At 35.8% G+C, this 14,883-nt stretch overlaps 1 protein-coding gene across 2 annotated transcripts; it reads left to right on the plus strand.

The window, feature by feature from the left end:
* Positions 1-241: 241 nt before the first annotated feature.
* LOC110095296 (probable transcription factor PosF21) lies at positions 242-9,008 on the plus strand. Of its 2 annotated transcripts, none has more exons than XM_028700089.1 (5): positions 242-511; positions 679-1,535; positions 5,894-6,026; positions 7,700-7,784; positions 8,429-9,008. In XM_028700089.1, exons 2-5 carry the CDS (start codon positions 877-879, stop codon positions 8,755-8,757), a joined length of 1,206 nt encoding a protein of 401 aa, XP_028555922.1. In that variant the 5' UTR covers positions 242-511; positions 679-876; the 3' UTR covers positions 8,758-9,008. The 2 variants fall into 2 exon arrangements, with proteins under 2 accessions (XP_028555922.1, XP_020676430.1); XM_020820771.2 differs by having other exon boundaries at positions 8,432-9,008.
* The last annotated feature ends 5,875 nt before the right edge of the window (positions 9,009-14,883 follow it).

Genomic DNA, 14,883 nt, shown 5'->3' on the forward strand with positions numbered 1-14,883 from the left:
GACGAGATGCGTTCTGGTTGCTCTCTGGATGACTTTTTGCGTCCAATCCTCACACAAAATAATTTCTTCCAAAGTAGTTATAACTTATAAGTGGATGTGAAGTTATTTTGCATTGCATAAATACCATATTCATTAATAGAAAATATTTTGCATTGCATAAATAGCATATTTATTAATAGAAAAAATATATGATATTAGCTGTAGAAATAAAAAATGGAAAACAAAATTGTTCTCCCTCCCCTTTTATGTGTTTCCTTCTCCCACTAATTTCGAAAATGGAGTGCTTGGATGTGCTGCCCTGGTTTTTTTAAGAAGCTCCATTTTCCTTTATGATCTCGTATTCCTCTCGCCAGCGCTAGGTTGGCGGGGCAGTTGTGAACCTGCTCCTGGTGCTTCTGCTCGCCGCGGTCGAGATCAGATCTGTGCCATTCGTGGCATTGTATTCTTCCTCTGGCCTTTCTCTTCCCTTCCATGCCGCCATAGGAGCCTCTCAGCTCGCCTGAGTTCAAAGGTTTCCTGTGCCCTTTTGCTGTTTTAATGTTTTATGTTCTATTTGTTTTGGTTTCTTCTGAATTTGCGGTTAGCTTTTCGATTCTTCTCGAGAAAGGTAAAAGCTGCGGCCTTTTTTTTTTCTACCTTTTTTTCTTCTTTGACGTGTCCCAATCTTTTCCTTGCTAGGTTATCGGTGGTGCTTTTTCCAAGAGTCATCTGCAGGTGTTTTCTTTGTTTGTTTCTCTTTCAAGAGCCTCTTAGTATCATTTGGCTCTGGCATTTGTGAGATGCATCTTTTTCTTGATTTTGCTCACGTGCTGCATTATCGAGAAGCTTCTTGAGGTTGAAGGGTGCGTGTTTTTTTTTTTTTTTTGGAGATATTTCATGAGTCAAGGAGGTGGTGGTGGCGGCTCTCCACCAGATTCGGCTCGTTATGCTCCTTTTGACTCTATAACTAGCAGTTTTCACATGAAATCTGTGACCATGGCCTCATCTTCTTCTCAATCTCTGGCTACTGGAGCCTCAGAATCTGGCATTGGCGACACTGTGTCCACCGATGAGAAGCGGTTCAGCCAGGACATTAGTAGGATGCCAGATTTCCCTGCTCGGAATATAAGTCACAGACGTGCTCAGTCGGAGATTATTAGCCTCCCAGATGATATCAGTTTTGACAGTGACCTCGGGGTTGTTGGCTGCATGGATGGCCCAGCACTTTTTGATGATACTGAGGAAGATCTCTTCTCAATGTACATTGATCTTGAAAAGTTCAATACATCTGCTGGAACTTCAGAGGAGGTCTTACAACTGGGTGATCCTTCAGGCGCCACAGCTCCTCCTGCCCCTCAACAACACACTGGGAACCTGGCATCAACTTTGACTGATAAACCAAAGTTTAGGCATCATCATAGTCACTCTTTGGATGGTTCCGCTTCAGTAAAATCAGAGCTTTTAGAATCTGGCTTGGAGCATGCAGACACAAAGAAAGCTATGTCAGCTGCCAAGCTTGCTGATCTTGCCCTTGTAGATCCAAAGCGAGCTAAGAGGTTAGCTTTTAACTCGTTATGCTATTTAGAAATCTGCTCAAGTCAATGCATTTGGTTGCTCTTGTTAGATGGAATTACAGAATGCTCATTATTTTCTTCAGTGTGAAAATTTACATTACATGCGGAAAACATCCCCTTCTCAGCCATTCCATTTTCAAAGGACTTCATTTAATGCATTTGTAAAGAATTTCAGTGATGCTAGATGTGTTTCAGTGCACCGCCCATGTTATATATCAGGTTTCAAATAGATTTTTCATTTATAAGAACATGAGTGGCAAGGACTACAAAAAAAAAAGTAAACTTACTTTAATGCAATGATTTATATGATTTGGTCATTAAAAAGACCAAAGAAACATTGTAAGGTGATGAAGATCCTTTAATGTACCTTACAATTTTACTTGATGGATGAAATAACTCAAGAATACCTCTTCTAGATTGGAAGAATATAAATATATTAGGTTGACTAGTTCTTTGCAATGGTGATTTGCCTGCAGTTCAGAGAATTTTAAGACCATTTGTTTTGATGACCTCTAGAACACTTTTGAAGCCTTTGTTTGGTTTGATTAATGCATAAAATTAGCAAACTAGAAACCTGTTGATGGCAAGCAGTGAATCAATTGAAATAGCTGAGTAAATTTTCTACGCAAATGAATCTAATTTTATTTTATAATCCGGGTTTGATTCTGAATTTAGCATCAATAGATGGCTAAAATTTCTTAAACTATGAGCATATTTATTGTTTTATAAAATAGATAAACGTGGTGGCATAAGTTGCACCTATTGTTGCTGTGTACAAGAACATAAGTTACTGTTTCTGATTTCATTTTGCCAGGTGCTTATTACTAACGTTTGGTTATTTTCTTGACTTGTTAAAAACATTTTTGTAAAGAAATAAAAGATACAATTAACAGTTTTTATGTTGAATTGATTCATTTGGGACTTTTTTCTATTTCTTTTGTAAGCAGCCTCTTTGAAATTACCATTTCTACTAGTGCCACACTTCTTCTATGACTTGAAGTCTTATACATTTATTCCGCAATGCCAAAAAAACCAAGCCCTGTTAACCTTAGTACTTGAATAATGTGATGATTTAGTTGCTATATCAGAAGAAACAAATTACCATGAACATATGCATGTCGGTTGAAGACATTATTTTCAGTTTTTTTTTTTCAATGAAATACAATCTTATAGTGAGAATTTTATTTTATATAAAGCTTTAAAGCCTTCTCCGCAAGCATGCATATATTGTGAGAACAATTTCCTTGAGTAATTTAACTTGGATAGCAAAGCAGGTAGATACCTTTTTATTTCTTATAAATAAAAGGTTACTGGCCTTTGGAATCACCTGTTAAATTCTCGCGTAGGTGATCATTTTAAGTTATATATATATATAACTTTATTTTATATAAAGCTTTAAAGCTTCAATTGCAAAGAGTTTTCATATTTTTTTCTTATACTTTTTTCATATTGCTTACTGCCCTTTCATACTTCATTTATAGTTATATTCTCTTTGATGTAAACCTGTCCTGCACAAACTATTTGTGTTCCGATTGGGTAAGACCCTGATTTGCATAGTTGTGTCTATCCAGATTTTAATCAAATATCTTCAGAATTCGGATCAATTTGAACCATAATCCTCCCATACCCCAAATATTATTTATGTTTGGCAAGTAAAAATAAAGGGAAGATGATAAGAGGATGGGAAGTAGATTTTGTTCTCGGAATTAAAGTTTCAATGCTTGGTCTTGAATATTGTATGAACCAACAATCTAGATCAATCATTATATATATATATACCTGCGCTCCTTGTTATGTAGGATCAAATGCAAATATACTATGTGAAAAAATTATGTGTTTTAATTATCTTAAAAATTGTTGATTAGTGATCCAATGTCCAAATTGATGCATGCAAAAATTAGAACAACCCCTAATTTTTGCAAGCAAAAGAAAACTCTTCCTAGGACAATAAAAAATTACATAAAATACTCAAATTAGACAAAATATAACTTTTATATTATAAAGAAAGACACTTACACACTTATGAAAATAAAACGTCACATACAACTTCCTAAAGTTGCATTTCATCCATTGCTTTGAGAAGAAGGATACATGTGGAGTGGAAACCATGGAGAGAAGAAGGAGGTAAGAAGCCAAGATGAAGAGAAGGCATAGCTCGCAAGCTATCCTAGAAGAATGAGAAGGGGATACATAGCTCGCAAGCTATCAAACAAAACCCATAGGTTTTCTTCCAAAAGTTATCACCATAAACTCTTTTTTTTCATACAAAACATCTCCTATTTATAGAAGAAAAGAGAGCAGCCAAACAACCCCAATTAACTCCAAAAATAGCACCCAAAGAGCCACAAAAAGGTTAGCATTTAATCCAGAAAAGCACCTGAAAGGCAGCACAGAGAACCGGGTAAAAGCAGCCCACGGGAAAGCAACCAGGGAAGAAACCGAAAAGGCAGCACAGGGGACCGGACCCAGCACCCAACAAAGGGAGGTAAAGCAGCCACGTGACCAGCACCTGGAGGAAATCGAAGGGGCAGCACAAGAGACGGAACAACAGCCAAGGGAGCCGAACTAGGAGGGAAAACCAAAGAGACCAAGGGAAGGGGAAAAGGCAAAGTTCCAACTCCAAATAATGAGCTTTCAAGTGCAATTACGCATCCAAATAATGAGCTAAAACATCAACTCAAACAATAATGAGCTATAATTAAGTAGCTCCCAACAATTCAGCTCAAAATCAAAGCAGCCAAGGCTCAACCCGAAAAAACAACAACTGCCCAAAAGACCAAAAAACCCAAGTAGCTAGCATACCCAAAGATTGCCAAGTTCAAGAGACAATGGAAATGAGTAGAGCTTATCTATTTGTATGTGTGTGTGCATGCACTCTTGTCTTTATGTTTTTGTTTGGGTCTTCAAATTATTGGGATCCATTTTTACTTGACAACAACAAAGATAGTTGAATCGATTAAGGCTTCGTTTGGGATGGCTTTCTTTCTGCTTTTGAAAGCAGAAAGAAAGCCGTCCCAAACGAAGCCCAAGTCTTATTCGTTGGCCGGATCAAAACAAACCATTTACACAGGCAATGGCCTTCACCAAACCTACTTCTCCTCTCCATAATAACCTAACCCTTCTGTCTTGACTACCAACATGTAAATGGTTTGATGGATTGATTAAATTGATAACCTGGCCATACTCTATTTTCTTCAATTTTTTTTTCCTGCAGATATCTACAATAACAACCACAACATCATCAAGCCTTTGTCCAACTACGTGGGGTCGGCTACATGAATCTTTTTTTTTTTCTATTGTGTCATGTTAAATGTCAAATTCTCATTTAAATCTAATAAAGAAAGACTATTTCTAATATTTTCTTACCAAGTCTTTTTAGGTCTACTTCTACCTTTCTTAACATAAGTCAAATCTAATATTGATATTAGGGTCTGACATTGCTACCTGTTTTAGTTTCAATGTGACCAAAATGGGCCAATTTCTTAAGGCAGGCTATTTTAAATATTCCAACTTCTACTCTTTAAGTTATAGCATTTATTGCACTGGGAACTAAAAGGCCTTCCCCTCCCTCCTTTCGTTTCATTAACTTTCACCAGCAAATGATCAAGTTCTCTTCATCTATTTTTTTCTTCCAGTCTTCCTTTTAATTTTTGCTGCTGCCATGATCACGACTTATATATGATTTCGCCATGCTATATTCTTCCCAAAACTTCCCTTGTAATCCAAGAATCATCCAATTTGCTCCTTGGTTTCTATCCATTGCCCAAACGATAGTGAGGACAAGTGCAAATCTGACTCCATGCCAACAGGTAATAAAGCAAGATGGGATTTTAAACAGAATAAAGCTTCCAAGAAAGTGCTTTGTTTGATCTTTTTCTACTCTTTTGAACTTCCATTTTTCCTCTTCTATGTTAACTTGTTGACTAACTATACCTGCCTCTGGCTGCACCATGTTGGACTTTTAAGGATTTAGGAGTACAATAGAACAACCAGCACAGGTTGCCTAACCATACCTTTGCCTTCCTACTGTATAATAAGGGAGCATTAGTAAGTTTGATGATGGAATTCTATCTGTGCTACTTTTCATTGTTTATCCTTATATAACAGAATAGAGTAGTATCACCAAATTGTTTTGGTTGGATTTACAATGCCAGAAAGAAGATTTTTTTCTCTAATTTCCATCACAGATTTTATCTGCTGTTGCATCAAAAGAATTTTTTTTAAGACTTTGATACTGTACTACTGTATTGATTACTTTCACTCATCTGAGAGATGTGATTCGTTTTGTAAAATTATACTTCCACCATATGCTCACTGACGACGATCTATACAAATGCTAGAATTTGGGCAAATCGGCAGTCTGCGGCTAGATCGAAGGAAAGGAAGATGCGTTACATTGCAGAGCTTGAGCGAAAAGTTAAGACACTTCAAACAGAAGCAACCACACTGTCAGCTCAGTTGAACATGCTACAGGTTTACATATCAATATCACATCAGTAATTTTGTTGCAACTGTTATTTTCAATCCTCTCATAGAGTACATAATTCTCTCCGTATGATCAAAATGCTATCACATTGCATGTTGATAATGAATTGACTCTATTCTCTGCTTCTATATGTAATTATTGAAGACTATATTAACGGTCTATACATTTAGAGTAAATATAAAATGTGATTTTCTTAAATAAAAAGTTATTTATGGCTCCGAATGTTGGCCATTAAAAGAGAAACGTAATACTAAGTTAAGTGTTGCAGAGATGAGGATGCTTAGGTGGGTGAGTGGCTTTACCCTTAGAGATAGGATATGAAATGAGCATATATGTGAAAAGGTTGGAGTAGCTCCAGTGGAAGATAAGATTAGAGAGAGTCGCCTTAGATGGTTTGTCACATTAAACGGAGGCCTTTCGATGATCCGGTTAGGAAAGTTGAGGTATTAGATTTGACTTATTTTAAGAAAGGTAGAGGTAGACCTAAAAAGACTTGGTTAGAAAATATTAGAAATGATCTTTCTTTATTAGATTTAAATCAGAATTTGACGTTTAATAGGACATAGTGGAGAAAAAGGATTCATGTAGCCGACTCCACGTAGTGGGACAAAAGCTTGATATTGTTGTTGTTGTTGAAATAAAAAATTATATTTATTTTTATCTGGATTTTTGGATATTACAGAATTCACATTTTAAGCTATCATATGCATATTGGAAACTGCAATTTGGGTTTTTATTTTTTTATTTTTTTTTTATTTGCATTATTCCCTGATCCACCATGCTTGTTAGATTGGTTGATGAAAGATGCGTCTTGTATGCATGGATCATGACAAAAAAACACACCAAAACCGCCCAAAGAAATTGGCCATAAGTTTCTCTCTAAGGCTTTGTTTGGGACAGCTTTCTCATTGCTTTCTAAAACAGGTTTTTAGCACAAAAAATTCTAATTGCAATAAAATATTTAACTAAAAAATTGCTTTATAAAGCATTACGAAATCTGTCCCAAACGAACCCTAAATCTGATTTGGCCAGCCCAGTGGGCATCTTCTGATGCCAATTAAAATCAGGTTCACGCCAGGACAGGTTGCTGCGGTACTGCCAATTGTTAGATCTAATTGAACCATAGGACCTTATTAGCCCTGAATAATTTGCAATTAATTGTAAGTGGTGAAAATTTTTAAGATTTGAAGCATTTAAATCAGGATCCTGTGAAATTACAAAATTGTCGTCTAATCCAATATGTTGAGCATATCATAGTGATTTTAAAATTAGTTTTTTAACATATTTACCGTTAGAACTTGTGAACTTTTAAAAACTGGTTGGCTGAACTGGAAATGTGGAGCTTGTGGTGAAGATTTGCTATTTTGGAAAATAAAATCGATCTTTTTTAATGTGTGGACATATGCTAGCACTGAACTTTGCCATCTATATGTTCTGAAATAGATAACCTAAATCATTTTGTTAGAAGGCCAAATTTTAAATTTGAAACTGAAGATCTGCATTTGGAGTAGACTCTTTTGTGCTTGTTTAGTTTTGTTTGTGCTTTTAGAAACATTTCCTTTTGCTTTGTTAAATGTTCTTTACATTACAAAGTTCAACTTGTCAAAGTGTAATATATTTCTTATGGAGTTTTATGATTCATTGCAATCGCATGGTACAGAGGGACACCAATGGGTTGAGTGCTGAAAATAGTGAGTTGAAGCTACGTTTACAAACCATTGAACAACAGGTCCACCTGCAAGATGGTAAGGTTTTTTGTGCATTTTGCATGATAGCTACCCATTGTGTCCATAAAGCATTATCATATATTAAATACTGCATATATATAAGTTTGCGCCATATATATATAGCATTTTACTTGTATATATTATCTTGCCATCTTCCTTGTATTCAGCTTTTATCTGGTAGCCTTCATTATTATATATTTTTTCTAATAACACCTGTTCTTTCATTTTAAAGTCATTAATTACAATGCTCATGTTGACTAACATTATCAATGAATTTTGTGAGATGCAAAGATTGTTAAATTTGATGTTCCACTTGGGATCAAATTTTAGTGAAATTATTCTGTACGGATACAGATGCCGTTCGGAGGCGAATCATAGCGCGCCACGTCACCCATTTGTTGTGTACCGTGGTTGTGTACTAGTTGATGTGGCGCGCTCTGATTCACCTCCGAAAGGGCCGGTGTCTGCACAAAATTATTTCTCCAAATTATAAGGGCCTGTTCGGGGTACCTTTTTTTAGAGCTTTGTTTTTCAGACTGTTATCACAATTAGATTTAGCTATAGCTTTTAAGTTGCTTTTCAGAAATTTCTTTTATAATCAGATAGATGTTTGATTGAAATGATCTTTATTCTTAGCTGAATTTCTGGTATCATTTCAACAGCAGTAAATGACGCAATGCGTGAGGAAGTGCAGATTTTGAAATTAGTCACCGGACAGATGACACCAAATGCATCAATGATGAACTTTGAGCCATCTTTTGGAGCCAATCTGCAATTATATAACCATAATCAGTCAATGCAATCTCTTATAGCAGCTCACCAACTTCAGCAGCTCCAAATCCATTCCCAGCATCAGCAGCAGTTCCATCCACGCCAGCAGCAGCAACAGCAACAGCAGCCGCTTCCTGCAGAAGTCAGGATGAAAGGAACAATGGTGTCTCAGACCTCAAGAGAGGGCATTTATGAAGCCAATAATACTAACAAGGAGTGATACAACTTACTTGAAGTCATTAGCTACTACTTATATTGTAACTTGCACTATCTTTTTCCATTTTGGCCGTAAAGTTTCCAAACAATATACAGCTATTCCATGCATATCAAGAAATTTGTTTCGGCTGAAATATTTACTGATGTTGATGGCCTCAGGTATAGCCTGTGAATTATGGTGATGCTGTTGTGAAAACATCTGAGTTTTCTGATTGTGATTCATCTTCATGTGAAATATGGTGGTTTTTTTATTTATTATTTAGAATCTTTTGCGATAGTTTTTTTATTGTTTTGTTTTTGAGGCTGTAGTCATAGTTTCATTTGACTGTTATTTTCTCATTATTTTTTAGAAATGTTTTATCATGGGAAATTGGTTTTTTGCAACCAGAGATATTAATGTGTGGTAGCATTAAAAAACAACTATTCAATTTCCTTAAAAAAATGTATATTTATAATATTACAGTAGCTTTTTAAAAAATTATTTTACCTATAATAGCTTTACAATCAATTTTATAAAACGTCACAATAGTATCTGAGTTTGGGACGATCTTAAATCACTATTTTTTTTTGCTTTCAAAAGAGTTTTGTATTTAAAAACAACTTTACTTAACAATAAAAAAACCTTCCTAAGCAAAACTTTTGTCACACTCCAGTTGTTTGATGGGAAGTGTTTGTAGGAATTTAGGAAAATACTTAGCTTAATTTTGATTTTAGCAATGGCAGAAAATCAATGACAAGAAAATTAGGAATAGAACATATAAGAACCTTTTTTATTGAAAGTTTTTTTGAAAGAAATAAATAAGATATAATGAATCTTCAATTTGAGAAGAAGATTTGGCTCTCCTAATTCTTATCCGGGGGATAGAGCCCCAACAATCTTAGAGAACTCTCAAATTCAATAAACATAGCATAACATAACCCTAACCCTAGGGTGAAAATTATAATTAAAACAAAATACAATCACCTAATCTCTAAACAGCCCTTTACTTTGAATTTTCTCTCTCAAACTTGTCCTTAGTTAATCTTTCATTGACTGCTAGGCCGCACCAAAGAATCCCGCCCACTGTTGGGCGGAATTTTTGTTCCGCCTGATGTATGTATGAATCGATTCAGGGTGAACTGGTCTAACACTGTTCCATAAGTGGAATGGGTGATAATTGTTGAGGCATTATTTATGTATTATTATTATTATTTTATTTTGGAAAACCTGTTTGCCAATGAGTTGGTTCTGATCTTTATTAATGCACAGATATTAGTGGCAGCAATCATGGAATCACATTTTTTTAAAATTTTTTTGGGAAGTTTCTGATTTTCTCTCCTTCATATAAGGATGTATTTTATTTACCACTTTGTGGTCTATTTCATGATTATCTGGACATATATACCTTATCAGAAGATGTCTTTAAAAAGGAAATTAATGCTGAAAGATTTTTCTGCTTTTCTCTGTTCAAAAACTTCCTCTCCTTCATCTAAGGATGTCTTTATTCAAAGAAAGTAAGAAAATACATTTAATTGTTTGCACTTTGTCTTTGCTTTCTTTTGTGGGCAAAGTTGCACTTCATAAAACATAAAAGTGTGTTGAACTCTATGCCAATCATCCTCTTTGTGAGCTATCTTTTGCCCTAATGTTATTATTATTAAATGGGAGAAGCTTTTTAATAGGTTTTTTTTTTCTTTTCTTTTTGGGAAGCCCATGATAATAATAGAAAAACTCTTTGTGTTCATTCCTATGGATTATGGAAGGTGAATTTGTTTGATCACTTGTTGAATACTAGTGTCAAAAAATAACTCGACCCATCAACTTGATTAGAATCCAAACTGAAAAATTTGGGTTCAGATTGACATGTTTAATAAACAAGTTGGATTTGGGTTTGAAATTATGATCCATTTATTAAACGGTTTGGGTTCAAGTTTATTCATCAACTTGATCGAAATGACCCATTTAAGTTATTTTTTTTCATAAATTTATTTCTTTGTTGGTATGATTATATTATTTTTTATTAATTAATATAAAATAATTATTAAAAAGTTATATTTTAAAAAAAATCAAAGCGTGTTTTGTGTTGGATCTTTAAGTTTTGAGTTGGTCGGCTTCGGGTCTGCATCCACATTTTTTACTTGTTTATTAAATAGAATGTGTTTGAGTTGATTGGACTCAGGTAAGGTAAATTTCAATTAGGACCCTAACCTGACCCATTGACTCTTTTTGTCATCCATTTTGCTAAGTACTGATGCTATTTAAGTCACTATAATAATTCATAATTGATATATCATCAAAAAATTATCTTGATCGGGCACGAATCTCGAGGCAAAAGTCAAATTGGAAATTTTAAAAATTAAATTCGGGATCATCTGAACTTCGATTTTAGCAAACTTATAGTTGAACTGAGCGTCTTGAAAATACAAACCCAACGACACTAAATTCGACTCAATCCGAGTCCAAATCAAGGACTCAAAGCATTGTTGGAAGCTTCAAACCATAATTTGGGTTACCAAATGGTTTCCAAACATAACGTGCTTATAGTTGCATCGAGCGGCTCGACGAGACAAATCAAACGAGCCCAAGATTACCGAATTCTAACATCATTAAAACCTTCAAATGTCTAACGAGCAGTCCACGATCAAGGGATTTAATATCGGCCATCCATCCGAACCACTCCACCTTTGCCCTTGATCCTCCTCCTATTTAAGGGTCATGCAATCCTCAAAAAACTATAAATAGCCCCTCATTCTCTTGAGAGGGGACCCAAGCAAGAAGAAGAAGAGAAGAAGGAGAAGAGAAGAAGAATAGGAGGAAAGAAACTCGTCCTCGACCACCGCCGGAATTCTGCCCGACTTCCACGGGACGCCGAAACACAGCCCAAGTGATGCCAGAATTCTGCCCGACTTTCAAACAACGCCGGTATTCTGCCCGTTCTCCAAGTGATGTCTGAACTCTGCCCGACAATGTAACTGGATTTCAATCAAGAAGTGATTCATTGTAATATGATCACTCTAACTTTTACGGATGAGTCAGCATATTGTATTTCAAGAAAACACTTGTAAAACTTTTTCAACTAGGAGTGGCCCCGTGCTTTTTTCTCTTTCCAGGGTTTTTCATGTAAAATTTTTGGTGTTCATTCATCTTCTGATTGTGTGCTGAATATCCGTACAACGCTAAGACAAATATTTTCTAACTCTATCGCCGCGTATATTCTAGCCCGCAACAAGTTGGCGTCGTCTATGGGAAACATTATCCTATAATTTCAAATGTTGTTACAATGGTCAACAGTCATATCATTGGAGCTTCTCGCTCCAACTCCCACCAATTTATAAACCAGTCTATAAATCATAGACGCCAAATATCTGCTCTTTTTACCCTAGGAGCTAAAATGCTGCTGGAGAAGGAACCTCGGGACCTTCCGTAGAAGATATAATTCGAAAGATGGAAGAATCTCAGAACGAGATCCTTCAACTCCTGCGAGAGACTCGACAGCCAGTGTTACCACAACAGAAGGAGGTTCTTCTCCCTCAAGCTCCACCAATGGCCGAAGATGTTCAACTCAAAAATCTTCAAGTAGTGATCCCTCTCCCTCCTCCAACAAGGGACCTACAATCAGACCAAGATAACGAACTTGTTGATACAGCAAGTTCTACTCATCCTTCTCCCACAACTCGGTAACCTCGCTTTCCTCCATATCTCCCAGAAGACTTAGCCCAACCACACGTTGCTGAGCTCCCTCGCAATGCCCTACGTCATGAACTGCATAGATTAGTACGGGAAGAGTTCCCCGGATGAGATGTGAGGCAAACTCTTTGACAGAGGAACTTCTAAGAGTCATCACCTCTAACTGAAGACATTATTCAGCACCCCATTCTGGTTGAATTCAAACTACTGAGCATCGAGTCCTATGACGGAACATCTGACCCATATGAGCATATCGATCACTATAGAACCATCATGCATATCAAGCAAGCCTCAGATGCACTCCTCTTCCAGGTTTTTCCTGCCACCCTTAAAGGACAGGCTCGAACGTTGTTCTATTCGCTTCCATCCAGAATTATTACTTCATTCGTCAAATTAGCCAAAGTGTTTGTTGAACAGTTCGTAGCCAATCAAATAATTGCTAAGGATTCATCCCACCTCTTCGAGATCTGTCAAAATGAAGGAGAATCATTGAAGGAATATTTTCAACGATTTTTTACCGAGGCTCGACATATTCCAGGAGTAGATCATGAATTACTGAGAGGGATCTTTCTTGGAGGCATTCGTCCTAGCCCTTTCTATTCGACACTCATGGGATATTGTTCATTCATATACCAACCTGATTCATCATATGGAGGCACAAATCTCAACAGATGAAGCTATAAATGCTACCAAAAAATAGTTTGAGCAAACAAATGTAAAGCACAAAGGTGCACCATGGATGTATATTTCATTATTGCAGTAAAAAAAATAATGGAAGAATAGCCTGCCTCCTAAACATCCATTGCCACGGTAAGGATTTCGACAAGAGGTAGAGTATACTCCACTCAACGCATCCCGAGCAAAATGTATTGATGGTCGTTCGAGATCAAAATATACTGAAATTGCCGAATCCTTTGAAGCCGAATACAGGAAATCAAGATCAGTAATGTCACTTTCATCATAGTCGTGGTCACACTACCGAAGCCTGTAAGTAACTCAAGGATGAGATTGAAAGACTTATCCGTCATGGCTATCTTTGATAATTTATTCGAGATCCACCTACCCGAGAGGAAGCTCATCTTGCTGGAGGGCAAAATCAACAACAACAAAGACAACCATTGAATAATATTCAAATTGTTGGTGAGATTAAATAACTACGCACTTTGTGCATTTGTATTAGTAATACTACTTGTCTTATTTCATCGTGTTTCTTTTATGTTAAATAGGGTGTCACTTTGACATCCCTAATGTTGTGTTATCCCCGTACATATATATTATGTGTTGAGTATATTGTAACTTGTATATTCTTAAGTCATACTAGGGACATATTGTGTTATCCTACATGACATAGTAATGTGTTGTTCACTCCGTTCTACTATTGTCTCATTAAAAAAAAATGAAGGTGCAAGTTGTAATAACCGGAAATATTCAGGTATTGGTTAATAATTAAATATTAATAATTTTCTATATTAATATGTGGGTTAAAATAATTATTAGAGATATCTATAGGAAGCATTGTAATACAACTCTTGGAAACAACTCTTGGCAAAGGCGGTTTGTAAGAGGATGGTTAGAAGCTGGGGCCCACTGTCTAGAATTTTTCTATATATCGTGCATATCTCATGTGCTTGCGTTTTCACGGGAGAAAGAAAAGGGCGTTGTAGTGGAGAAGGATTTTCGCATGCCATTTATCAGTACTCATGGAGATGAAGAAAATCGCAAGCAAGCATGGTAATGAAGGGTGATTTAGTGCAGAAATTTCTGAAGATTTCTGTTGCTGTCTTGTTCGGCCTGTAGAAGGCTGTTGCATAGAGGATCTAGGGTGGAGTTGGTATAGCGTATGCAACACTATAACAATTCTTGGCAAAGAAAATTTTCAACAAGGTGATTACTGGAGGGCTGCATATACTTTCGGCTCAGTGCATGGATCAATTCAACATAGTGTTGAAGGAAGATTTGCATGTGGCTAGTGGCGAAGGAAAACAACAGTAATGGTAAGTGAGAAGAAAACTTATTTGTATATAGTAAACTTGTAACAAAGATTTATTGTGATAATAATGAAATGGTGTAATGACAGGAAGTGGGAAGTACAAGTGCAAACTATTTGAAGAAACAATAAAGGGAAGAAATAGAGAATCACTACAAGAAAACAGCTCATTTCCGACGTAATTTCCGGCGGAAATAAATTCGTCACAAATTCCGGCGGATTTTCGACTGATTTTTTTTAGCAAATTTCTAACACATTTTTTGACTGGTTTTCCGACGGATTTTTTCCGACAACATTTCCGGCGGAATTTCCGACGGAAATTAAAAAATTAAGTTATATTTTAATTACTTATTATCAAATTAAATTATAAAAATAACTTAAATTATAATTTAATTATTTAATAACAAAAAATTAAATGTTTTAAATTAAATCTTAAATTATAATAATTTTTTATAATTATTTATTTTGTTAAATTA

Source organism: Dendrobium catenatum, unplaced genomic scaffold, assembly GCF_001605985.2.
Source record: "Dendrobium catenatum unplaced genomic scaffold, ASM160598v2 fragScaff_scaffold_1448, whole genome shotgun sequence".
In the NCBI taxonomy this organism is placed as follows: Eukaryota; Viridiplantae; Streptophyta; class Magnoliopsida; order Asparagales; family Orchidaceae; genus Dendrobium; species Dendrobium catenatum.